Source organism: Ceratotherium simum, chromosome 11 (genome assembly GCF_057802395.1).
Source record: "Ceratotherium simum simum isolate JZ-2026a chromosome 11, ASM5780239v1, whole genome shotgun sequence".
Taxonomy (NCBI): domain Eukaryota; kingdom Metazoa; phylum Chordata; class Mammalia; order Perissodactyla; family Rhinocerotidae; genus Ceratotherium; species Ceratotherium simum.
The window spans coordinates 54,575,916-54,603,018 of NC_141910.1; the positions used below are offsets into that span (position 1 = coordinate 54,575,916).

Genomic DNA, 27,103 nt, shown 5'->3' on the forward strand with positions numbered 1-27,103 from the left:
ACACATTCTTCAGAGAAATACAAGGGACATGGCATTAGACATAGCTAATAAAGATATACGAATATGACACACAGAACATTCTGCCTGGGTCATATTTTTAACAAATACTTGATACTAAAAAAGGTTTTAATGAATACATTCATTTTTATGAATTATTTTTTAAAATAGTTTTGAATAGATAAAAAACAGTATCAAATATTTCAACAAATTATGTAACTATTTTCAGCACCCCCTTTCACCCTCAAGAGTGTTCTAGTTTGGATGATAAATTACATAGCCACTCCAGCCACTGGAGACAGTTTTGTTCACTGTCTCCCAAGACCGAGCAATGTGCCCATCCATAGTGGGTATTCAATATACGTCTGCTAATTAACTGAACAGCTCATCCTTTCAATCTTGCCATAGCATTTATACAGATTAATACAGATCTCACATAAATAAATTCACAAATAAAGGGGGAGATCCCCACTCCCATCCTGCCTCTGTCACCTATCATTAACACCCATTTCAGTTAAACATATCATCAGTTACTAGTTGCCCAAGTTAGAAACCTAACTAGCCCCTTGCTCTCACCAATCTTGTTTCCAACATCTAATCATACCCAATCAAGTTTATTTCTTTAATATCTTAATTTTCACCCTCCTAGCTCAGACCCTCATCGTCTCTTGGATTCTATCCAGCATTTTGCAAATTTGTCTTTCTGCCTCCAATGACTTCCATGTTAACAGGTTGGTAAGTATCTCTTCATGATCTTTTCTACACACACCAAAGCATATCAAGTACACTTTTTAAACAGAAAAAAATGTCATACCTTAAATCTGAGGTCACTGTTCCTCTACTTCAAAACTCTTGATGATACCTTAGAAAATTCAAACTCCTTAACAAGACTTTCAAGGCCTTCTACAATCTAGCCCCAATTAATATCCTGCCATGCCTCCCATTCTAGTCTCTCTGTACTATCTGCAGTCTCCAAACACACCATGTACCAATGACTCCATTCCTGTGCAGTTCCCTTGACCTGAAAATGCCTCCCAATCCCCTGCACCTTATTAATCACACTTTAACGCTCAGTTTAAATGATCTCCTCTCTGAGGCCTATATGCCCAGTCAGAGCTTACCAGTCCCTCCCCTGTTTCCCACATAACATCTTTTACACAGCTTTATTATCATTCACACGTTTTATTGAACAGACAGGTGAGTGACTAGATCACTAAACTGCAAGCTCTTTGAAAGAGAAACTTTCCTATTTTTCCTTTCCTCTCTATTAAACTATCATGGCCCTTATACACAATATGTGCCCAATAAATGCTTATTGAATAAAACAAAATTCTTTAGTGCCACTGGTTGAAAACGCTTATTTTTTGCCATAATTCAGATTTCAACTAGTGGCTCTAAAAAATTCTAATTACAAGGAAACCTGTACCTCAACTATTTTCCTTTCTACTGTCAACTATTTCCTTTCTGTAATATACTATCAAAAGAGGTGGAATAAGCCATTAAAAGTGTTTCCAAATCACCACGTTTTATCTAAAGTAGTGCTTTTAACTTAAAGGTGCTGTACTTTCATTTACAACCACTTTTTTTAAATCTGAAAATTAACTGACATGCTGTCAGCTAAAATTTAGCACTGCTCAAATATATTCTAAGTAAATACAGTTAATTTGAGATAAAATTAAAAAGCTTTTCCTCAGTTTGTTCACCAAGGGCAAAATTACCATGTGCCCAGCAAGAGTCACATTCTCCGAATTTAGTATTACAGTACCCAGATCAATATCCTTACAATTCCAAGCTAATGCTTTCTTTCTAGAAAAACAGAACCAGTCCTTTTCAGGTATGAAATTGGACTAATTTACTTCAGATTCTTAGTATTCACTCAAAAACTAAACACCAAAAAATGCTGAAAGTGGAAAATAATAAAGTTCCTGGCACATAATAGGTGCATAAAAAACATTAGTTTTAACATGAATACCAGATAGATACAGAGAGGTGTACATCAAGTAAAAACTAAAAATAATAAAATAGGTAATTATGCATATTGAAAACAATACATCAATTTACTTATGTAGATAATTAAGTTCAAAATACCAGAAGGAAAGGTAAGTAGCTGTTCTATTATTCAGGCAAGGGAGTCATCTGTGTGTTTGTATGTTTGCATGTATATATGTGTGCACATGAGTGACTTCCTTTAAGTTGATATTTTAAACTGCCCTTAAAAAAAAAAAATCAAGAAATCAAAATTAGAACCGTCCCCAAAAAACACAAAAGCTAATTAAAGATCATACTGAGGAAAATCAGAAGTAAGGAGATATAGTAAACAAAACAAAAGACCTAGCTACATCTCTAGAATAGAACATTCACCTTTTACAAGACAGACTAGCAGCATGGGCTCTGGAGCCAGAATGTCTGGGCTCAAATTCTCGTATTCCACAATAGGAAACCAACAGATAATGTCTAAAATTGATAAATAAACACAAGTATAATCATATTATTTAGAAATATGATGGTAAATACCAGGAGCATTGGCTACGAGTTGAAAGCATTGTCAGAGGGAAGCAGGACTCATAGTAGAAAGAGTGGTACAGGGGACGCTTGTTTTTCATCGTAAGTCATATAGTACTGTTTAACTTTTTTAAACTATGAATAGTTATTACTTTGATTAAAATTTTTTGAAATTTGTTTAAAGTAAGAAAAGCCTGGAGAGAATAGATCAAGGAAGCCTCTTATGGTTGTGTATGGAGTTTGAAAAAACAAGCCAGGAAAATGCTCGTTTAATCACGTCCATGTTAACACAATACTGGCTAATGAAATGTGAAAGTGAGCTGGCCAAAGGGCTTCTGGTCAGTTTTTAGCTCTTAAAAGAGAAAAAGGAATGAAAGAAAGATCAAACATTTTTTGCAACCCAAAATGTAATAACTGATTCATTCATGGATCAAACCACTGGGTAAAATGTTATTGGAGAATAAGACAGTCACACAGTCTCAAAGCATCACCCTACCTATTACTTATTTTTTTTTTTTAAAGATTTTATTTATTTTATTTTTTCCCCCCAAAGCCCCAGTAGATAGTTGTATGTCATAGCTGCACATCCTTCTAGTTGCTGTATGTGGGACTCGGCCTCAGGATGGACGGAGAAGTGGTGCCTCGATGCGCACCCGGGATCCGAACCCGGGCCACCAGCATTGCAGCGCGCGCACTTAACCACCAAGCCACAGGGCCGGCCCACCTATTACTTATTAATTACAAAAGGGGAAGTACCTTTATTGGAGAAATCTGGCAGACTATATCCTACCCAAGTGCTCAAACTTAATATTTCCAGTAATAGGACAAAATGACATTATGCACCTCCTGATGTGACACTTTGAGAAAGACATATCACCTAGGTAGTATTTTGCCAAAATGTTTAATTTGAATCTAATTATGAGGAAACAAACCCAAAATGTGAGACATTCTATTAATAAAATACTTAGACTCATTTAAAAATGTCAATGTTATGATCTGATTTGTTCTAGATAAAGGAAAGTAAAGAGATAGGATAACTAAATTCAATTCATAATCCTAAACTGGACTCTGGACACTCCCACCACCAACCACCCCTCCAAAAAGGCAAAAAAGTTGAGCATGTTTGAATAAAGACTATAAAGCATATAATATTTTTGACTAATACTAAATTTATTGAGTATAATTATGATATTCTAGTTATGTAAGAGAATGTTCTTGTTTTGAGGAGATACATACTGGAGTATTTAGGGATGAAGTGCTGCGATACTATCTGCAGCTTACTTTCAAATTTTCAAATGGTCTAGCAAATAAAAGAAATAGAAACATAAAGCGTCTGAGTGCACAAATGCAGCAAAATGTTAATAATTTAAAAATCTACATGAAGGATATATATGTGAATATAATTGCACTATTCTTCCAAATTTTCAGTAGGTTTGGAAGTTTTCATAAAACTTAAAATAAAAAGCTGGAAAGGAAAAAAAGTGACAAAAAGAAGAAATGGTCCCTTTTCTTCCAGATGATATTATGTCTCAATATGTCTGGAGCCTAAAATTGCTGCAGCTATCTCCACACCATGGGGAAACTTAACCTGTCGGCAAACTGACTGACTGGCAGGACAGAAAGATAACTTTGGTTCTTGGTGAGGTTACTAAGCCACTTAATAAACTAACCCCAGAAGTGGCACATCTTCAAACTTTCTGTTGTTGTTTAAGCCAGTTTGGTTTTTTTTTGGGGGGGGGGGCGTGAGGAGCTGTCACTTCCTAATACATAAACGTATTGGAAAGAAGTATGTACTGCCACCAAAATTACATTGAGGATGTGGAGCAAAGGATGGGCAGCAAAGAAGAGGGGTATCACAGCACTAATCCTTTCTATATTATACATTCTAATACTATGTTTTTAAACTAAGAGGCGTTACTTTTTTAAATTAAATTTTAAATAAATAATTCAAATAAAAACAGCTGCACCTATTACTGGAAATCACTTTCCTGACCCAGGGATAAGGGTACTTACTATAGCAATTTACCACAGGATAAAAATATTCTAAACCAAAGAAAATGTAACATACAGAAACCCCAACTCCACCCCCTTTTCTGAAAGCTCCTAGAACCATGAACTGCTGGTGGTTAGAATTTTGAGGTTTCAGTGGGTTCCATTTAAATGGGCATGATGTTTGATGTGGAGAAGACAGATGGCTGCTTAAAATTATCAACAGCAAAGATATATGAAAAAAAAAAAACTCAGCTAAATATCAGCTCTTTCAACCTAAAAATATGAATTGCAAATCAAGTTGTCTATGAAGAAACTACATCCAGTATGTTTATAACAACAACCCCAAAATTATGTATCCAAAGAAATTACTCATGTAAAAGACATTTTTCAATAAAGTTTGAGTCACAAAATGGTAGCCCTGTAGCCCATGTACCAATATTTTAGGTTTGGCCAGCACTGTTTTGTTTTAGCGACTTCACTAAACAAAAGTCACTTCCAGCTTCTCTGGTATAATGTACTGGAAAGAATACGGGCTTTGGAGTCCGACAGACATGGATTAACAGTCCTGGTTTCACCACTTACTAGCTGTGTGACCTTCTTGGCTCAATTATCTAATATTCCTAATCCTCAATTTTCTCATTAGCAAAATGGGGATATCTAACTTTCCTCAGAGGATTACTGAGAATGAACTGAAATAATGTATATAAAAGCACTTTACACAGTGACAGGAACAGAGCAAGTGCTCAACAGGTAATTTCCTTCTCTTTCTCCCTCCATATTAGAGCATTCATAGCATTCATATGTACTTACAAACTCTGAAACCAAACAAGTTTCTCCAAACTCTTGCCAATAAGGTAGATTTTGGAAAATACTGGCACTGTAAGTTATCTGTTCCTACCTCCCATTCTTACTATTAAGTGTGCTTAAGACATGATCGTGGTGGTATGGCCTGAACTATGTATGCTATGCAATCCCAACCTAGTTGTGATAATCTTTTTTTTTTTTATTGTGGCAAAAAACACATCATAAAATTTACCATCTTAACCATTTTTAAGTGTACAATTCAATAGTGTTAAGTATGTGCACACTGTCGTGCAAGAGATCTCCAGAACTTTTTCATCTTGCAAAACTGAAACTCTGTATACATTAAACAACAACTCTCCTCCCCCCAGCTCCTGATAACCACCAATGGACATGTGGGTTCCTTCCATCTCCTGGTTATTGGGAGTAGTGCTGCTATGAACACGTGTGTGGAAATATCTCTTTAAAACACTGCTTTCAATACTTTGGGATATATAACCAGAAGTGGGATCGCTGGATCATATAGTAGTTCTATTTTTAATTTTTTTCGTAGTTATGACAATCTTAATCAATCCCAAAGTACTCAGTTTTTGCCCCAACAAACCCTTGGAATATTTACCATGTACTTCTCAAATTTTGCATGTTGGTTAAAAAAAAAAAAAAATTCCCTAAAACTAAAGGTTATTCTAATGTGTACTTTGTTTATGCTATTAAATGTGAGTTATATTCTAGTATGTTGTGTATGCTTATGTGCATTTGTTTATTTGATATGTCCCTCTCCCCCACTAGAATATAAATTTCATACAGGAAGAACTTCATTTGGTTCACTGCCATATTCCCCACATCTAGCACATAGTGGGCACTCAAGTATTTGTTGAATGACTGAAAGAATGCATTAATAAAACAAAAACACATTGCTTCTCCAACTTCAAGTTTGTTGGGGATCCTAAATAAATAGTGCATGGTTAATGATCAGGAAGTACAGGTCTTCAATTGGTAATTTCTGATTAGTAAAGCAAAGAATTAGCAATTAGTGCTTCACGATGCAACATCAACCAACTTTTATAAAGCACCTACCTACTATATGTAAGGAACTGTACTAGATGTACACAAAACTGTGTTAGAGATGTGGTCTATGATTTGGAGATACACTAAAAACACAAATTAAATGACTATTTTGTTCTTTCAAATATTTGAGAACTTACAGGAATTATTCTAGGTGCTAGAGATATACAAGTGAACAGACATCCCTACCTTCATGCAGATCACATTCTAGAGGTGTGAGACAGTCAATTAAAAGGAAAATATACAGTGTAACTAAAATGGTATTAAATAGTATGGAGAAGTCAAGTAAGCAGATAAGTTGGACAGGGAAGACTTCACTGATAAAATATTTGAGCAGACACTTGAGAAAGAAGTGAAGGAGTAAGTCATAAAAGTACTTAAGGAAAGTAGTTGAAGACAGAACAAATGCAAAGGTGCCGAGGCAGGTATATGCTTGGCAAGTTCAAGGAACAGCAAGGCAGCTGAAATATTTGAGAGTGAACAAAGCTAAGTGAGTTAGGAATAGAAGATGAGAGCGAAGAGGTATAAGGAGATCCAATGACATTAAGTGCCATATGCTCTGAGTGAGATGGAAAGTCACTGGAAGGTTCTGAGCAGAAGACTGACAAGATATCAATTAAATGTTAAATGAGTCACTGTAAGTGTCCTATCAAGAAGAGACTGTAGAGGGCAAGAAAGGAAGCAGGGAGACCAGTTAAGAAGCTTCTACAATAATCCAGGCAACACGACGATGTCATGGACCAGTATGGTAGCAGTAGAGACAAAGTCATGTTCTGAGAAATGCGTCGTTAGGTGGTTTCGTAGTTGTACAAACATCACAGAGCACACTTACACAAACCTAGACGGTATAGCCTACTACACATCTAGGCTATATGGTACTAATCTTATGGGACCACCAACGGATGTGCGGTCCGTTGTTAACCGAAATGTCTTTATGCAGCGCATGACTGTTGTAAGAAGTGGAGAAATTCAGAAGGTAGAGCCAAAAGAACCTGCTGATGTGGGATGTGAGAGAGGCATCAAGGATAACTCCAAGGTTTTTGGTCTTAACAAATATCTGAGTGAATGTCTATTATGGTCCAGGCCCTGTACTAGTTGTCATATTATTCCATTTAATCCAATCAATTTTGCAATTTAGGCATTATTAGCCCCTGTCTAAAGAGAGATTCAGAAAGATTTAAAAACCTGCCTGAAGTTAAACAGTGGCAACACAGATATTAATTAATCCATGTTCTTTTCACTACACCATGCCGCCCTTACCATTCTGGCCATTACTTCTTAATTTCCTTACTGGATTCCTATCCTGTCTTCTCTTAAACATTGATATTCCTTACAATTTTTAGAGGTCTTCTCTTCTCACTCCATTTTCATTGAAGCCACTATAACTTCAACTGCTTTTATTTCTCCAGACTAGATTCTACTCCTTACCTCCCAGACATGATATACAAATGTCTACTGGACATACTGACCTAAATATCCTAAAGGCACATATCTCAACTCAAAAACTTATTATCATGCCTCTGAGACCTGCTCCTATTCGCATATTCCCTAAGTTAATGTCACCAAGTCACTCAGGCAGTGGCAGCACCAGAAATATACGGCATGGATCTAATCCTGCCACTCACTACCCCTTCTACAGGATGAAGTACAAGCTTATTGCCAGATCATACAAGGCCCTTCACAGTTTGCACCACATAGTTTCTAAACACCTGACACTCTAGACTCAAAATGTTGATAAACAGGGGACTGGTTGACTAAACTGTGATATATCTAATGGAACACTATGCAGCAGCAAAAAAAGAAAATGAAGAAATTATTTAACATTGATGAGGAATGATCTCCAAGATGCATTACAGGGGAAGAAAAAGAGAGTAAAATACAACTATTTCTGTGATGTATTTATTTAATAGAACAATCCTGGTTCTCAAACTTTAGCTTGTATCAAAATCATCTGGAAGGCTCTCAAAATACAGACAGCTGAACCCTAAACTTCTTGAAGTTTCTGATTCAACAGATCAGAGGTAGAACAAGAACTTACATTTCCAACAAGTTTCCTGGTGCTGCTGTTAAGAGATCCACACTTTGGAACCACTGTCTTCACAGTCACTGCACATTTCAAAAAATGTACCATTCTTTATCATCTTTAAGGAAAATCAACCCACCACAGACTGTCCAAATTTCACAAGGGTTGAGGAAGGCCAAATACCCGCTAAAAGCAAATCATCCACTGAAGCAGATCATGGCAGTTATGTGAGAAAATTTAACTGTCAAATAGCAAGGAAAATGAGTCAAGCTGTAATACTACTCCACGGTGCATTTCAAAATCTACAAAACAACATATGATCATGCAATACTTAGCAGGCGCATGACACCATTGCTTTCAGGAAGATGTGTCTTACAGTAGAAGAGTCAAGAACAAGTTAACAAAATTTTAAATTATTTACTTTTTTTTTTTTTTTTAAAGATTTTATTTATTCATTTTTTCCCCCCAAAGCCCCAGCAGATAGCTGTATGTCGTAGGTTCACATCCTTCTAGTCGCTGTACGTGGGACTCGGCCTCGGGTTGGACGGAGATGTGGTGACTCGGGGCGCGCCCGGGATCCGAACCCGGGCCGCCAGCATCAGAGCACGCGCACTTAACCGCCAAGCCACGGAGCCGGCCCTGAATTATTTACTCTTGAAATTAAGTTAGCTATAATGCTTTCCTTAAAATTAACGTTTAAGACTTCCAATGCTTTCCTTCCAGCCACTCAGGCCCATTAATCAACAAATAAATTTACCTAACAGCATGAGCAATTTTAAACTCTGTAAATTTACTAAAATTCAATAGAAGATCAGGAAAAGAAGCAAAATGATTGAAGAAACAGTCCATTTGACAGGAACATTTTTATGAGGCTAAAGCAAAGTATTCCAAGGGCAGGCAGAATGTCAAGGATGGAAACGTTACCCGAGACTGAAGAAAGCGTTGAAACTTTCTACACTGTGCTAAATCACTACTGGAGTTGAAAATCATCATTAAATAGGAAGACCACAACCTATGGCAAAGGGTAAGAGCATTCATATACACATACTGCCTCATCACCAATGACCTAAACAGTGCTTGCGAAAAAGCACAACCTAGAAAAAAGTCAAAATCAGCTCAAGAAAATATGTGTTGGAGGCTAAAGAAGAACGTTTAAAATGCCTTGTGTTAAGGAAAAAAAAAAAAAAAAAGGTGCTGTAATCTGTGGCATTCATACATAAAAGCCTCTTAATAAGAAAAATTTTCCAGAAGAGAAACTGAAGAATTAAAGAGAAGAAAGTCATATTATAGTATAAAAATTAGTTACATTGGAGTTTATCAGGTTAACACTGAAATTATTTTTATTCCCTTAAGCACACATTAACCGTTAATCACAAATAGCCCCACAAAGTAAACAGTCCACACATTGCTCAATTTATATTTACCTGTGTTATATATTACTATTTAATATTTTTATTAGAATATTTTATTGTACAGAGAAATACAAATGGCCAAACCCTGTCTGACTTATGATCCAAAAAGCTCACTATTCTTGATGGAGGCATATTAAGTTAAGAGCATGGTTGACCTCCTAGAAGTCTATCTTAAAGGTTAGGTATAAGCCAGTTTCACTAAGATGCTATTTATGTCTCTGACATTCACAGATCTGTGCAGACCCTCCTCTATGAATCCATTTAAAAAAGAGAAATTACTTCTTTAAATGTATCATCCAATGTGGAAAAATCTTTATATTTATCCCCAAAACTGGTTCACTCACATTTCAAAGGATAACCCTCCAACAATCCTAGTCCTTGAGAATTGGTAAATAAGTCTTAAGTTTACCTTACCGAGGCTCATAATTTTCTCTTTGGATTATATTCACCCTCAGGCTTCACTTTTCCATGAATGCATCCCAATTTTTTAAAATCTTTTTAAATACAGGAAATTATTTTTGGGGCTGGCCCAGTGGCGTAGTGGTTAAGTTTGCACACTGCGCTTCGGCGGCCCAGGGTTCATGGGTTCAGATCCTAGGCGCAGACCTACAGACCACTCGTCAAGCCATGCTGTCGTGGTGTCCCATACACAAAATAGAAGAGGACTGGCACGGATGTTAGCTCAGGGACAATCTTCCTCACACACACACAAAATTTTTAATAAAAATAATTTCTTTTTTAAATTTATTTTATTATTTTATAATAAATCATTTATCCAGCATCTTGGGGAAAAATATTTCACAAAAGTTAAACTCTGATTATACGTAAGGCACTAAAACTTAGTCATTTTTATTATGTCTCCAAAATATATCAAACTTTCTACCTTGACAGAGACTATTAAAAACATAAGAATTTCTTCTCATTGATCATAATTATCAATTCACAAATCTGTAACTCTTATGTATAGTAATACAACCTTTAATCCTCATTTTAGTTTTCAGGTCTCCTCCCTAAATGTCTGTGTGGTCTCATTTCCGCTGGCTGGACATGTTACCTGCATAACAACAAAAGTCTGCTACTTCTCAGATTGCTTTGGGCTTAACAAAATGGGGTTAAATATCCAAGTCAGTAAGGCACTAAGAAAACACCAAGTACTGTATGCAGCATTTTTGGTCTAGATTGTACTCAGAGATTGATGTAAGACTAATCTCTAGATAAATGCAGTGTTACTAGCTGCTTGTTTAAAATACTCCATCTTAAAATTCTACATCTTTCTTGAGGCATAGCAACCATAACTATGTAAGATAAGGAAACAAAAAAGAAAAAAAGACGTCTTAAAAGGCATGAAGCTTGTATTTCCCACAATAGTAAATGGCTTAGAAAAGCAGCAAAGGTATTGAGAATCAGATTCTAACTTCAGGTGCTGAGAAAGCAGTGGTATTTTGGTACACTTCAAAATCCCCCACCAGAGTTGAAACTTGTCAAGAACAAGCACCGACTGTACTACTCACTGCTGCATCCCTGGTGCTCATACAGGGTGCCTGACACTTTGTAAAACCTCAGTATTTTTCTTTTTAATAAACAGCAAATGCAAGGTCTTATAGCTTAACGTTCTAGTTTATTTTTTTTAAGTGACTATGTTCTCCTTGAAATACAGATCTTTAATCTATTTTGAATCAGACACCACATCTTACACAAAATAAACTCTCTTAAGAGACATAAAAGCAAATGTAGCAAAACATTGGCCATTGGTGAATCTAGAGGAAGGATAAAAGGGTATTCATTGTAACGAGCACCTTAACTTTTCTGTAGGTTTGAAATTTTTCAAATGAAGAAAAAAGTTTTTAGAACTCTTAGTCACTTAGGCAAAGAGCTAAGGACTGAACAATTATTTTGATATTATATTTACCTTCCAAAGCACTCTTGCACCCATTTATTATGCTAAGTATATATCCCCACATACAAAAATATGCAAAAAGACACTACTGGATTTTTGAAAATTCACATTTATCCATTAATGTCTAATTTAAAGGAAGGCAAACGCATTTTTTTAAGACTAAGAATATATGAAGAAGTAGAATAACTCAATACTCACACTTTGTAAGGACAAATGTTTACTAGGAGGTTTCAAACCAGGAAAAATCAAGTGTGAGATACCTTATCATTCAATGCCAAGTGCTATAATACATGGGAACACTGCAATCCTCTGACAGATTATGAATTTGCCGAATCATTTGCTGTTCCGTATCCTATAAAATAGTATACATCAAAAGCAGACGACTGAAATTTAAGACTACAGTCATACTTTGTGCAAAAAGCAAAAATACTCCTTTTCCCAAGTAAATCAGCCAAGAACTATACATCTAAATTAAAGCTGTTTCTGGGGCCGGCCCCGTGGCTTAGCTGTTCGGTGTGCGCGCTCTGCTACTGGCGGCCCGGGGTTGGGATCCCGGGCGCGCACCGACGCACCGCTTCTCCGGCCATGCTGAGGCGGCATCCCACATACAGCAACTAGAAGGCTGTGCAACTATAACATGCAACTATTTACTGGAGCTTTGGGGGGAAAAAATAAATAAATAAATAAATTAAATAAATTAAAGCTGTTTCCTTTCAGTGACACTGTTCTGAATAGTAGTGGAACTACTCTGATTCCCCACCACATTCATTTGACCACCCTATATAACAAATACATCAATATTTTGAGGATAGACTGGATATTTACAAAAACAGTAGCAAAATATCACTCATCCCTAACTCTACCGGATGTTAAGAGTTTAAAAGTGGAGTCAAAAATCATCTGGAGTCAAAAATTACTTCAAATTCCAATTAAGATAGTGGAGAAAGATCTTTCTGACTCCTTCTCTCCAAAGTCACACCAAAACAAAAAGGAAAACAAGAAATATAAATTCTACCCTCATTTCAATGAATAGACATTGTAATTCTAAACACAATAGATGAAGACAAAGAAGCTTATGACCTCAGGGCCCAGTGAAGAAGATACCAATGAGGAGCAAGCCAATTCCTGTCTCAGAACCCTGGAAAGGTTTAGCAATAGGAGGTATTAGGTACCAGGCAGAAAGTGAGGGCCTGATTAAAGGTACCCCAAAACCCAGCCTCCATCTCACATAGCCAGATATTACCAATAGCCAGATATTACCTAGCAGGAGTCTACAGGTTTATTCTCTGGAAAATCTGAAACAGACACACTGGAAATTCTCTAACAAGAGGCTCAAGAGAGTGTAGGGATGAGACTGAAAAAAACAGAGATTAAAAAGCCTCACCCAGGCTTACAGAGCTTGCAAACATCTTTTTAAGGATCCATTCTTAATTATGAACGTACACCCAGAAATCATCAATTGTTTGAGGAAAGGCTCTAAAATAAAATATAGAGTAAAACAGCTTGTAGGGGTGGGGGGAGCACAGAAAACTTGAAGGAAAAAGCCAAGAAATAGAAGAAAACGTCAAACAAGCCATCTTCCAAGAAAAGATATTGTATTCATGAAACAAGAACAGAATGCTTTAAAAAACAAATTTTAAGGAATAAGCAAGAAGGCCGGCCCCATGGCTTGGTGGTTAAGTGAGCGCGCTCCACTGCTGGCGACCCGGGTTCAGATACCGGGCTCGCACCGACGTGCTGCTTCTCTGGCCATGCTGAGGCCGTGTCCCACATACAGCAACTAGAAGGATGTGCAGCTATGACACACAACTATCTACTGGGGCTTTGGGGGGAAAAAATAAATAAATAAAATCTTTAAAAAAAAAAAAAAAAGGAATAAGCAAGAAAAAGCTACTAAAAATTTAAAAATATGACAGCTGAAATAAAACCTTCAATAGAAAAGTTAGAAGATAAAGTGAAGGAAATCTCCCAGAAAGCAGAATGAATTAAGAAAGCTGGAAAATAGGAAATTACACAATCAATCAGGAAGTCCAACATCCAATTAAAAACAGAAAATACAGGGAAGAAAATTATAAGGGGGAAAAACGCAAGAAAAACTTCAAGAAATGAAGGACCTGGAAAGGCCCACCAAGTATTCAGAACAATGGATTTATTAAAAAAGGCCTACCTACTAAGATACATCATTGTGAAATCTGTTACTAGAAATTCAAAAAATTTAAAAATCTGAAAACTTCCAGAGACAAACTAGGCGACAAATAACGCTTAAAGAAGCAGTATGGTATTGGACTTGCCAGCCACATCAGAAGCTAGAAGACAACAGAGTAATGCTTTCAAAATCCTAAGGGAAAATTGTTTTCAACCTAGAATCCTATGCCCTCTCAAACTTCCAACTGAGTGAAAGAGAAGAATTAAGACATTGTAAAACATGGAAAGTCTCAAAAAATTTCCTTTGCCATGCACCTTTTTGCAAGAAGCCAATAGATAATATGATCCAAGGCAGTAAACCAAAAAGGGTATCACACAAGACAGAGGCTAAGGGAATTCCCAAGGCAACAACTGTGCAACAGTCCTAGTTAATAACCAATCCATTATTGAAGCAGGAAGGAAAAAAGATCTAGAAGAGAGGTGTCTGGGGGGGGGGGCTTCTCTCTCTGATGGTTTGACTGTATAGAAAATCATTTTGAGAGGTTGTTGGAGGATGCAGGAAGACTTGACAATGGGTAAAAGGAAATTAACCAAATAAAGAACTTTTAACTTCAGAGGAAAGGAAATAGAGTCATAATAGCCTATATGGCTTGACAGGAAATATTTACATGGGGATATTAATGTAACCACCGGAAATCAATTTAACAAAAAATTGGGATAAGTGGGATGAGATTATAAAAGGTTAAAAATTTCATCTAATATTAACTCAATGACTTAAGAGATGGCTGTATAAGCAAACCATTTTAAAATATAAAGGTATAAAACAGAAGAGCTAGAGCCAGTCCTGACGGCCTAGTGGCTAAAGTTCAGCGCTCTCACCACTTCGGCCAGGTTTGGATCCCGGTCACAGAACCACACCACTCATCTGTCAGTAGCCACGCTGTGGCAGCAGCTCACATAGAAGAACTAGAAGGACTTACAACTAGAATATACAACCACGTACTGGGGCTTTGGGGAGAGGGAAAAAAAGGAAGATTAGCAACAGATGTTAGCTCAGGGTGACTCTTCCTTAGCAAAAAAAAAAAAAAAACCCAGAAGAGCTACAGGATGTCTCTGAAGAGTAGGACTGGGAATAGAGAGGGGATGGGACAAGAGACTGCTTCTTTTGTTACTATAAATCTTTTAGCATTATTTTATTTCAAATATGTGTATATATCACTGATAAAAATTAATTTTAAAAACAGTATAAATTATTATAAAAGAGCCAATCACTAAGTCCATTTTCACTCCTCTAGGGTCACACAGAATCTCTGAAGCCTCCAGAACATCTGCATCATCTGACTGACTATATGATATTTAAAAAAAAAAAAAAAAAAAAAAAGCCCACACATTCAATAAATGGTATTGGAGCAAGTGAATATCCAATCCATAGACAAAAAAAATCATAAAGATCAAAATACATCATAAACTCACATGTAAACATAAAACTATAAAAATTATAGAAAAAAATACAGAAGAAAATCTTCAGGATCTAGGACTAGACAGAGTTCTTAGACACCAAAAGCATGATCCATAAAAAAAAAAGACTTCATCAAAATTAAAAATTTTTTTAACCATCAACAAAATGAAAAGAAAATCTAACAACTGGGAGAAGATACTTGCAAACCATATATCTGATAAGGGCTTAATCTCCAAAATATATAAAGAACTCATACATCTCAACAACAAAGAAACAAACAACCTAATTAAAAAATGGGCAAAAGATCTGAACAGATATTTTTCCCAAGAAGATATACAGATCGCCAACAAGCACATGAAAAGATGTTCAACATCACTAATTATTAGGGAAATGCAAATCAAAACTACAATGAGTTATCACTTCAAGCCCATCAGAATGGCTATAATTAACAAGACAAAATATAACAGGTGTTGGAGAGGATGTGGCGGAAAGAGAACTCACATACACTGCAGGTGGGAATGCAAACTGGTGCAGCCCCTATGGAAAACAGAGAGAGGAGTCCTCAAAAAATTAAGAATAGGACTACCATATGATCCACCTATTCCACTGCTGGGTACTTTCCAAAGAACAGGAAAACATGAACGAGTAAAGATACATGCAACTCCTATGTTCACTGAGGCATTATTTACAATAGCCAAGACTTGGAAATAACCTAAGCGTCCATCAAGGGATGACTGGACAAAGAAGATGTGGTATGTGTACACAATGGAATACTACTCAGCTATAAAAAAAAAAAAAGATGAAATCTTGCTATTTGTGACAACACAGATGGACCTTGAGGGTATTATGCCAAGTGAAATAAATCAGACGGAGAAAGTCAAATACCATATGATTTCACTCATAAGTAGAAGATAAAAACAACACACACATAGATACAGAGATTAAATTGGTGGTTACCAGAGGGGAAGTGGGGGAGGGCAAAAGGCGTGACAGGGCACAAGTGTACGGTGATGGACGGTAATTAGTCTTTGGGTAGAGAATGTGATGTAGTCTACACAGAAACAAACATAATGATGTACACCTGAAATTTATATAATGTTATAAACCAATGTTACCTGAATTAAAAAAATTAAAATTAAAAGTATATATAAAAAATTAAAAATTTTTGTTCTGCGAAAGCCCATGTGAAAAAGAAAAGACAAGCTGTAGACTGGGAGAAAATACTTGCAAACCAAATATCCAACAAAGGACTAGTATCTAAAATGTATAAAGAACTCTCAAAACTCAACAGTAAAAAAAAAAAAAAAAAAAAAAAAAAACAATCCAACTAGAAAATGAGCAACTGACATGAACAGACATTTCACCAGAGGATATACAGATGGCAAATTTAGGATATAAAAAGACTTTGCAACACCTCTGGCCATCAGGGGAATGAAAATTAAAACCACAATGAGATTATCACTACACACTTACCAGATTAGCTAAAATACAAAATAGTAACACCACCAAATGCTAGCGAGGATGCAGAGAACTGGATCACTCATACACAGCTGGCAGGAATGTAGAAGGGTATGGGGCACTGTTTGGTAATTTCTTATAAAACTAAACCTGTAATTACCATGTGACGCAGAAATTGTACTATTGGGTATTTATCTCAGATAAATAAAAACTTATGATCATACAAAAACCTATACACAAATATTCATAGCAGCTTTATTTATAACAGCCAAAAACCGGAATCAGCCCAGATGCTCCTCAATGGGTGAATAGTTAAACAAACTATGGTAAATGCATGCATACCATGGAATGCTACTCAACAACAAAAGAGAAGTGATGCAAACAACAACTTGGATGAATCTCCAGGGAATTATACTGAGGGAACAAAAGCCAATCTCAAAAGGTCACATCTTGTATGATTCCATTTATATAACATTTGTGAAATGACAAAATTTTATAAATGGAGTACAAATTTTTGGAGGGGAGAAATGGAGGGGGACCAGAAGAAAGAGGTATAGTTAAAAAAGAACCTGAAGGATCCTTGTCCCTTGGAAGTTCAGTATCATCACTGTGGTGGGCTACATGAATGTACACAAGTGATAAAACTGTAGAGAATTTAATACATGCACACACACACACAAAAGTACACGCATACTTCGTTCTATTGCACTTTGCAGATACTGCGTTTTTTACAAGACCTTCTACCAGCAAAAAGATTACAACTCTCTGAAGACTCAGATGATGGTTAGCATTTTTTAGCAATAAGTATTCTTTAAATAAGGTATGTACATTGTTTTTTTAGACACAATGCTATTGCACAATTAACAGACTACAGTATAGTATAAATTTTATATGCACTGGAAAAACAAAAAATTCACGTGACTCGCTTTATTTCAATGGTCTGGAATCAAACCTGCAATGTCTCTGAGGTATGCCTGTACAGTCATGCACCACATAATGAGGTTTCAGTCAACAAGAGACCCCATATACAACGGTGGTCCCATAAGATTATAAGAGATGAAAATTTCCTATCGCCTGTGCCCTCGTAACATCATAGCGCAATGCATTACCCATGTGTTTGTGGTGATGCTGTCGTAAACACACCTACTGTGCTGTCAGTTGTATAAAAGTATATTATTATAATAATAATAAATGACTGTTAATGGTTTATGTATTTACTATACTATATTTTTATTCTTATTTTAAAATAAAAAAGTTACAGTTAGCTAAGGTTAATTTACTATTGAAGAAAGAAAAATATTTTTTATAAATTTAGTGTAGCCTAAGTGTACAGTGTTTATAAAGTCTACAGTAGTGTATAGTAATGTCCTAGGCCTTCACATTCACTCACCTCTCATTAACTTACCCAGAGTAATTCCCAGTCCTACAAGCTCCATTCATGGTTAAGTGCCCTATACAGATGTACCATTTTTTATCTTTTATACTGTATTTTTACCGAACCTTTTCTATGTTTAGCTAAGTTCAGATACACAAATACCATTGTGTTACAAGCACCAACAGTAGTCAGTACAGTAACATTCTGTATAGGTTTGTACTTTAGCAGCAACAGGCTATACCATATAGCCTAAGTGTGTAGGAGGCTATACCATCTAGGTTTGTGTAAGTACACTCTATGTTTGCACAATGACAGAATCGCCTAACAGTGCATTTCTCAGGACATATTCTCGTCATTAAGCAACGCATGAATGTACAAGTAAAACTTGGGAAATCTGAATAAGATTGGTGTATTGCACCGGATGTCAATATCCTGATTGTGATATTATACCATAGTTTCACAAAATGTTACCATTGAGAGAAACTGGACAAAGTGCACAAGGGATCCCTCTGTGTTATTTTTTACAACTGCATGTGAATCTATAATTGCCTTAATAAAATTTCAATTAAAAAAGTCTGCATAAGCACTGCTATTGATATGAAAGAAACAAATGAACACTGTCCTCTGTTGATTTTGATACGTTGTACTTTTTCAGTCTCCAGAATAATGGTTTTTCCATTTTCTAATGTTTTACAACCTTGGATGCTGTTTCTGGGTCATACTGGAAATTCAGTGTTCCATCACCAGTTGCTGTTTTCCTCAAAAACATATTACTTTTCATCTCTGGAAAGAACGATAAGCATCAAGTAATCACTTCTGTTTGTAACCCAAAATATATGGCACTGTCTTTAAAGAAAATTTTTTTATCATTTCAGATTTCCCTTCAGGTAAGTTTTCTTCATCAAAATTTTATTCTAGTCATCTTTTCAAATTCCTTTTCTTATAATTCATATTTAAAGAACTTATTCATTAACCCCCAATATTCATCTATTTGAAGGAAACAAATCCACGACCTTTACAGGACTTTTTTATCAGTCTTACGGGGTTCAGACAACATTCCATTAACCTCAACACACTCTGTAGCTCCTTTAAACTCTCCCTTGATGACTGAACCATCTCCATAAGCAGTTTTCCCATGCAGATCTCGTTAGCTAATCACACAATTTATATTTTGTGCTAAATAACGATCTTATTTGTAAATCAACACTCGACAAGCCTCTATTTCTCTGTTAATCACAGCTGCTACCACAGCACTGACTGGGCAACCTTGTACTGGTAAAAGCTGCAACAGATTGCCAGTATTTCTCCTATCACTCTTTGCCTTTTACAAACCAAACTGGAATATCAGTATTTTCTTTGCCACATCTTGTATACCATTATACATTATAATTCTTGAAAAGAAAATAATTATTCCTGGGCCGGCCCGGGTTCGGATCCCGGGCACGCACGGACGCACCACTTCTCCGGCCATGCTGAGGCCGCGTCCCACATACAGCAACTAGAAGGATGTGCAGCTATGACATACAACTATCTACTGGGGCTTTGGGGGGAAAAATAAATTAATAAATTTAAAAAAAAAATTATAAAAAAAAAAATAATTATTCCTAACATTATCAGCTCAGCTCTGCTCTGTTATGCTCTAAGTTGGCAAAGGGCAAGTATCCTGAACAAACTCCCTTGATATTTGGTGCTGAGATTTGTTACCTCCCCACTCCCATCAAAACAAAAACAAAACAACAACAAAAACATCTGCAACTCCACTTTTCAAACTGAAATTGATGAGTAGGAGAATTATCTTATCATTAATTTTTTTAAACAAAATAATGAAATTCTCAGAACGAGAAACATGGTCACGAACGGGCCTGGATCTGGATTCTGGTCAAAACTCTTTCACTAATTAGCCATATAATCTTTTGGAAGTTACTTCACCTAACCAACCTCAGTTTCCTGACTCTTAAAATTCATTGCAGGGCTCTTTCTTGCATTAACATTCCATGATTCTAACACTCCAAGGAGTTCTATGTAGATACACACAACAAAAAGACAAATGTGCCTTCAACATCTAAAAGTATAAACCAGTGACACTAAAGCATGGAAGAGTACCATAACGGATCCTCTTGATTCAATGACCACTGGTCAACAGTAACTATCGCATGGAACAATGAGGGGCCGTCTGCGATCAAATGCTCTCTTAGAAAGCTGGGTCAAGGGCTGGCCCCGAGGCTTAGCGGTTAAGTGCACGCGCTCCGCTGCTGGCGGCCCAGGTTCGGATCCCGGGCGCGCACCAACGCACCGCTTCTCCGGCCATGCTGAGGCCGCGTCCCACATACAGCAACTAGAAGGATGTGCAGCTATGACATACAACTATCTACTGGGGCTTTGGGGGAAAAAATAAATAAATAAATAAAAATTAGAAAGCTGGGTCAAGTGTAGGACAGTTTTTGCTTTTTGGGATTGTGGGGGGGGTAGTAAAATATCATAAAATTTATCATTTAAACCATTTTTTTAATTTGTGGTAAGAAAACACACAAAATCTACCATCTTAACCAGTGTTACTGGACAGTGCAATAGTGTAAAGTATATTCACACTGCTGTACAACAGATCTCCAGAACTTTTTCATCTTACAAAACTGAAACTCTATACCCATTAAACAATTCCCTATTTCCACCTCCCTCCAGTCCCTGGGGGACTATTATTCTACCTCCACCATTCAACTTTCTGTTTCTATGAATTTGACAACTTTAGATACCTCATATAAGCGGAATTATACAGTATTTGTCTTTTTGCACATTTAACCATTTTAAAGTGTACAATTCAGTGGCATTAAACATATTCACAGTTATGCAACCATCACCACTATCCATTTCCACAACTTTTTCATCTTCCCAAACTGAAACTCTGTACCCATTAAGCAATAATTCCCCAATAACTGAAACTCTGTACCCATTAAGCAATAACTCCCCATTACCCAGTCCCCAACCACTATTCTACTTTGTCTATGAATTTGCCTATTCTAGGTACCTCATATAAGTAATTCCACACAATATTTGTCCTTTTGTGTCTGGCTTGTTTCACTTAGTACAAGGTTTTCAAGGTTTATCCATGTTGTAGCACATATCAGAATTTCATTCTTTGTTAAGGCTGAATACTTCATTGTATGTATATACTACACTTTGTGTATCCATTCATCCCTCGATGGACATTTGGGTTGTTTCCACCTTTTGGCTATTGTGAAGAATGCTGCTAAACAGACAATAACAAGTGTTGATGAGCATGAGGAGAAATTGGAACCCTGGTGCAGTGGTTGTGAGAATGTAAAACAGTGCAGCCACTGTGGAAAACACCATGGTGTTTTCTCAAAAAATTAAAAATAGAATTACCATGTGATCCAGCAATTCCACTTCTAGGTATATATCCAAAAGAATTGAAAGCAGGGACTTGAACAGATAATTGTATGACAAAGTTCATTTTTGTTTTGTTTTGGGGTTTTTTTTTTGCTGAGGAAGATTGGCCCTGAGCTAACATCCGTGTCCATCTTCCTCTATTTTATGTGTGACGCCTGCCACAGCATGGCATTGATAAGCGGTGCGTAGGTCCGCACCCGGGATCCAAACCCACGAACCCTGGGCCACTGAAGCGGAGTGTGCAAACTTAACAACTACACCACCCGGCTAGCCCCCCAAAGTTCATTTTTGATGTCAGTCATCCTAACGGGTGTGAAGTGACATCTCATAGTGGTTTTGATTTGCATTTCCCTAATGATTAGTGATGCTGAACACCTTTTCATGTGCTTATTGGCAATGCATATACCTTCTTTGAGAAAATGTCTGGGTAGTTTTTAATCAATCCTAAAAATATGTGTTCAAATGAAAGAAATTCAGCAGGAACTCTGGCATTTCTGCAGCATGAGCCACTGCCTTGGTATCACAGCAAAGTCCAGACACAATTAATATGACAGAGGTTTTGCTCATTTCTCTAAAAAGCAGCCTCTCCATATAAAACGGGCTCGACTCAATTTAATCTACCAGTTCTTAAATGCAAGTGAGTGGAACCATCCTACTGTTCCAAAACTTAGCAAAAACACTCAGTAAGACAACAAAAAGGATGCATTCTGTATACCTCTCACAGAGGCAAGAGCCTCTTACTAATTTCTTGCATGGAGCCCAGAGACTCCATTTCCCAATGAAAGATATTCCCTATGGAAAAAGTAATAATAAGTCTAGGGGTGAAGGGAGGATTAACAACACCAAAAGGCAGCACATTCAGTAAAAGAGTCCGCTAAAATTTCTGCTTTGGGACAAGTCCATGAAACTACTATATGGCTAAAGCGTAATGCTTTCCTGAGCTCATACTGCCAAGAGGGTTATGGTCAAATCAACCACTGAAATCCACTCATCCAAAACCAGTAACTCTCTTTAGCAAACACTTTTCAAACAATCTTTGAATTTCCAAGACCAGTTCTACCCTAAAATTACTATATTAGCCAAAGAGCTAATATTTTTCAGTAAAATCTAATCCCAATCTACTTCACATATATAATGCTCAGAAAGGAGGTAGAAAGGAAAATATTAAAATAAAACTGATCACAATTCTATATTAGAGGATCTTGATTGTACTACCTGTCTGCCTGCCCTCACTCATTATTTATCATGAACCCATTAAATGCAGGGACTCTTCTAGGTGCTTAGCACCTATCAGCAAAAAAAAAAAAAAGACAAAGATCTCTTCCCTTGTGCAACTTATATTCTTGTGCCCTTGGATTCATTTTGAGATTGGTGAGTGTGGAACATACCAGTAATATGTCTTTGCAACTCTGTCTGCAATAAATCTGACCATAAATATCATACATAAGTTCTGATATAGATGTGTGGGGATTGAAAGTATACAGAAAAATTTAAATACAGTAGTCTTTGTAAGCGCTATAAGTAAGCACCATAAGCCTATAAAAATTCTTCCAAGAATCAATAATCAGTAAGGAGCTAAAATGACTGTGCCTGAAATAATGAGGGCCTGCCTTATATTGGCACTTGGGCCCTTCTGAACACCTGCAAGGTAACTACTACTTCACATCTCAGGAGGTTTTAACAATCAAGTGACAACTCAAATTTCACTATCATTCATAACTAGAGAATGCTCTAAATTTAAAAAAAAAAAAGCAAAACAAAACAAAAACAGAAACAACTCCAGTCAACTGATAAAAAAATGTCCTAAAAGTAGTATACATTTGAAGTATTTCTAGATATCTGCACATTAGCCAACTGGCTAGTTGAGACTGTTCAGATATGAACTGTCCATTATGATAGCCACTAGCCACATGTGACCACTGAGCACTTGAATTGTGACTTGAATGTGACTACTAGCACTCAGATTGTGCCTAATCTAAACTGAAATGAGCTGTAAGGATAACATATGCACTGGAGAAAAACAATGTAAAATATCTAAATAACTTTTTAATCTTAATTACATAATAAAATGATAATATTTTGGATTAAAAAATTGAGTTAAAATATATTAATTTCTTTCACTTTTTTTAATGTGACAGTAAAAAATATTATCTATGTGGCTCACATATTTCTGTTGGATAGCACGGATTGAAGAAAATAGTAGACTTCTAAACCTACACACAGGGCCAACACATGCAATGTGTTGGAGCTGTACAGTACTGAGAATTTTATACTTCTGTATTTATTCATTTCTCAGCTTACACTGTTCAATATATCTTCTATATCAAAATATCAACCATATCAAACATTTTTATATCAAAATATGAAAGTTTCAGTGTCTAAAGTGAAATTGTCTATCAGAGCACTAACAAATATTTGGGTCACTACTGTATGCACAGCATTCAATCCCTACAGTAACTTGTTCTGCCACACTTCAGCAGAAGAGTCACATATTCTATATATATATAGCTAATATGCACTGTGCTCCTACAGTGTGCCTGGCACCATGCTTTACTCTCATTGACCCATAAAATTCTCACAAACACCCTATGTGTAGACACGATTATTAACACTGTTTAAAGAAGAAACAGAAGCAGAAATTAAGTAACTTGCCCAAGTCCCACAACTAGTAACCTGTGGAACTAGGATTCCAATCCAGCAGGCTTAATCCAAAATCACCACACATTTTCCCTAACAAAAGGACTACATAAAATTAAGTCATTATCTTACAGGATTGGGTTTTAGTTGTGGGCATGTACCCATTACAAAAAGACTGAAGTACATGGAGTTAATGCTTTGCTTCCTACTCTCCACCCCCACCCTTCTCAATGGCAGGTTAAAGTTGACAACATGAATTAAATCCCTGATTTTACTACAGGTTTACTCTATGCTCCCTTCTCCAGGCAGGGCCTATCCCACTCCTTTGGTCCAATTCCTATTTGTCCTTCAGGCTTCATTTTAGATATCATCTCCATGCAAGCCTACCCAGACTCCTCACAATTTAAGCGAGTCACCCCTCCTCCCTATGCTTACCCCTATCAGAGCACTTTCCACACTCTACTGTGATTGTCCTCGCTAGATCATTCCTCAAGGAGTCTATTGTGTTCACCACTTACCCCCAGTGCCCAAAACAGTGCCTAGCATTAGGTGCTCAATAAATATTTGCTGAACTACCTAACTACCTGATCCACCCAGCTACAGCTAAAAGTGGAATATTAAAAGCAAATTTAGTGGTAGGAAGTGTTAACCCACAGGCAGAAAACAAGTTCTAAGTTTCATGAAATTTATGACAGGGAACAGTATGATACTCAGGAAATAATGATTACGATTACGATGACGTCCCTCCCCCCACAAAAAGGAGTAAAATCAAAATCATTTTAAAATGGTCACTTGCCCAATTTAATTTCAGTATAATTAGTTTTATGAGAATGAATTGAGTAGGTAATAAATATTTGTCTTAAGAAATCTAAATCAATGATTCCAGTAATGCTACAGATTATCTGAAATTAGTTTTAATTTTGACAATTCCCAGAGTTCAAAAAAGACAGCAGTTGCTTTTTAAAATCGTCTCAATATAGAACTAGTTACACTTAAAATGGGTTAAAATAGGTTTCACTGCACTGCCCCAATGCTGAGTGCTGGGCTCCAAGTGACAGAAGCAATCATATGTCCTTTAAGAAATATATTGTGTGGGGGGAAAAAATGGGTTTCACAGACAATTCATTTAACACAATTCATGTTAATGCCACTACATTTTCTAACCAGAGTCGAAAGGGACTTTCCTAGAGCCTTCTTTTTTCTTTTCCTAAAGGGGAAACCGACTAAAACCCTCAATCTTTAGCTCTTACTTCCACACTAAGTAATTCTGAAACATAAGGTGAAAGTACATTAGAAGTCCTAGGGCTGTGTCTCGCAGAATACTTTCCTGTAAATTCCAGCGTGAAGTAAAATCGAAGGGAGAAGTTCATTCTTTCGGGTGTGAGGACAGAAACCGATCATCGCCCTTAAGATTACTGCTTCTGTGGACGTCTGGAAAAGCACTGTGAGGCAAACATGCCCGAGTCCCACTCCAAGCACGAAGAGCCTCCGATTGTTTGACACATCAATGGATTAGTCAACGCGAGGCAACTCACTTTTCCCCTCTAATTTGCTTTAATTATTCCACACACAAATCCTCAAGTTTACTCTAAGTTATGACCATAGAGAATTTTCTCTTTGCCCTGAAGTATAAATTCAGGCTTTTACCAAATGACTACTACTGCTTCAATCCCAACCACTAAAACAAATCCCTTAAAAATATCGTACATCTAGGAACGCCACACAAACATGGAAAAAGCCACTCTAGTCGCTTAAAGAAATAGGATTCTGGAACGCTGTAAATGCTGCATATTTTGTAACAGCAGGCACGGAGCAGAGTGGGAGACCTGAAAGCGAAAGACCGGGTGGAGAGCATGGGAAGACCCCGCCCCAGTAAGCTCGATGCCGATTCAAACAGCAACTTGGTCTGTCGCTTGGAATCGGAATCGCTGAAACAAAGGCGTATATTACGGGAAGCAAGATGTCTGGAGTAAAAGAAACGGTTTGCAGCTACACAGACCGTCCACCATCCTCCCACGGGTCTTACCTATGGTGGAAATAAAGGTGGTATTGAAGGCATCATCCGAAAAACGAAAAAGGACGCAGGTCTTCCCCACTCCCGAGTCCCCGATCAGGAGCAGCTTGAAAAGCAGGTCGTACGTCTTCTTCGCCATTGGGAGGAGCGGCTCAGGCTCTCGCCGCCGGCGGCCCCAAGGGATCGGTCCCTCTCACTACGGCCAACTCCGCGCTCGGGCGTTCTCAGGCCGGAGAACCGGGGAGGCGTGGGAAAACGGGGGTCTCGAGAGGGCGCGGGCGACCTACGAACGGCCTCGTCGAGGAAGCCCCCACGGTGCGGCGTCCGGTGCCTCTGAGGGCGGCGACCGCGGCTCCGCAGCCTCTCCCAGCCGCTCCGCCCGGTTCCGGGGAGTCGGTCGGGACAAAATGGCCTCCCCTCCCCCTTCAGGGCTGCTCGGCCGGGACGCTCCCACGGGCGAGCGAGCAAGCTCTGCCGTCGAGGGAGCGCGGTGGGCGTGAGGACAGTCTCTCTCCCGAGCAGCAACTCCACGCTAGGACGCGGCGACAGCAGCAAAGTAGAACCCCGAACCGACGAGCTCAGCTACATAGCCACAGGAAGCCGAGCCGCCCCGGCCAGAGCCACCTTTTCCCCGTGCCCTCTCACGCCGGCGTGCGCGCTGCCTGAGACGCACGCAAGGACGTACGCCCGCCCTCCCCTCGCGCCCTCGCCCTGCGGCCCGCCTCTGCGCACGCGCGCCAGAGGGTGTGGGGGCACGCGGGGGCGGAGTGTGGCGCGCTCTGGTCTTGGAGCCTCGGTCTAGGGCTTGGCGGAGAGGAGAGAGGGGCGGGGCGCGAGAGGGTGAGGCCGCGGGCGCGCTCCCTGCGGCCGCCTGATAGGGTGCGCGGCGTTACGAGCACGCCCCGCGAGGAGGCGCTGCCT

General features: G+C 37.9%; 1 protein-coding gene across 2 annotated transcripts in view; it reads right to left on the reverse strand.

Annotated features, from left to right (window-relative positions):
- Positions 1–26,828, reverse strand: part of RAB10 (RAB10, member RAS oncogene family) — an 81,751-nt gene extending 54,923 nt beyond the window's left edge. Inside the window, exon 1 of one of the 2 annotated variants that reach the window (XM_087437039.1) lies at positions 26,195–26,828. In XM_087437039.1, the coding sequence (XP_087293165.1) occupies positions 26,195–26,321 (127 nt within the window). In that variant the 5' untranslated portion in view covers positions 26,322–26,828. The remainder of the gene's footprint in view (positions 1–26,194) is intronic. The other variant, XM_004418267.2, reaches the window with a different exon arrangement.
- Positions 26,829–27,103: the final 275 nt, after the last annotated feature.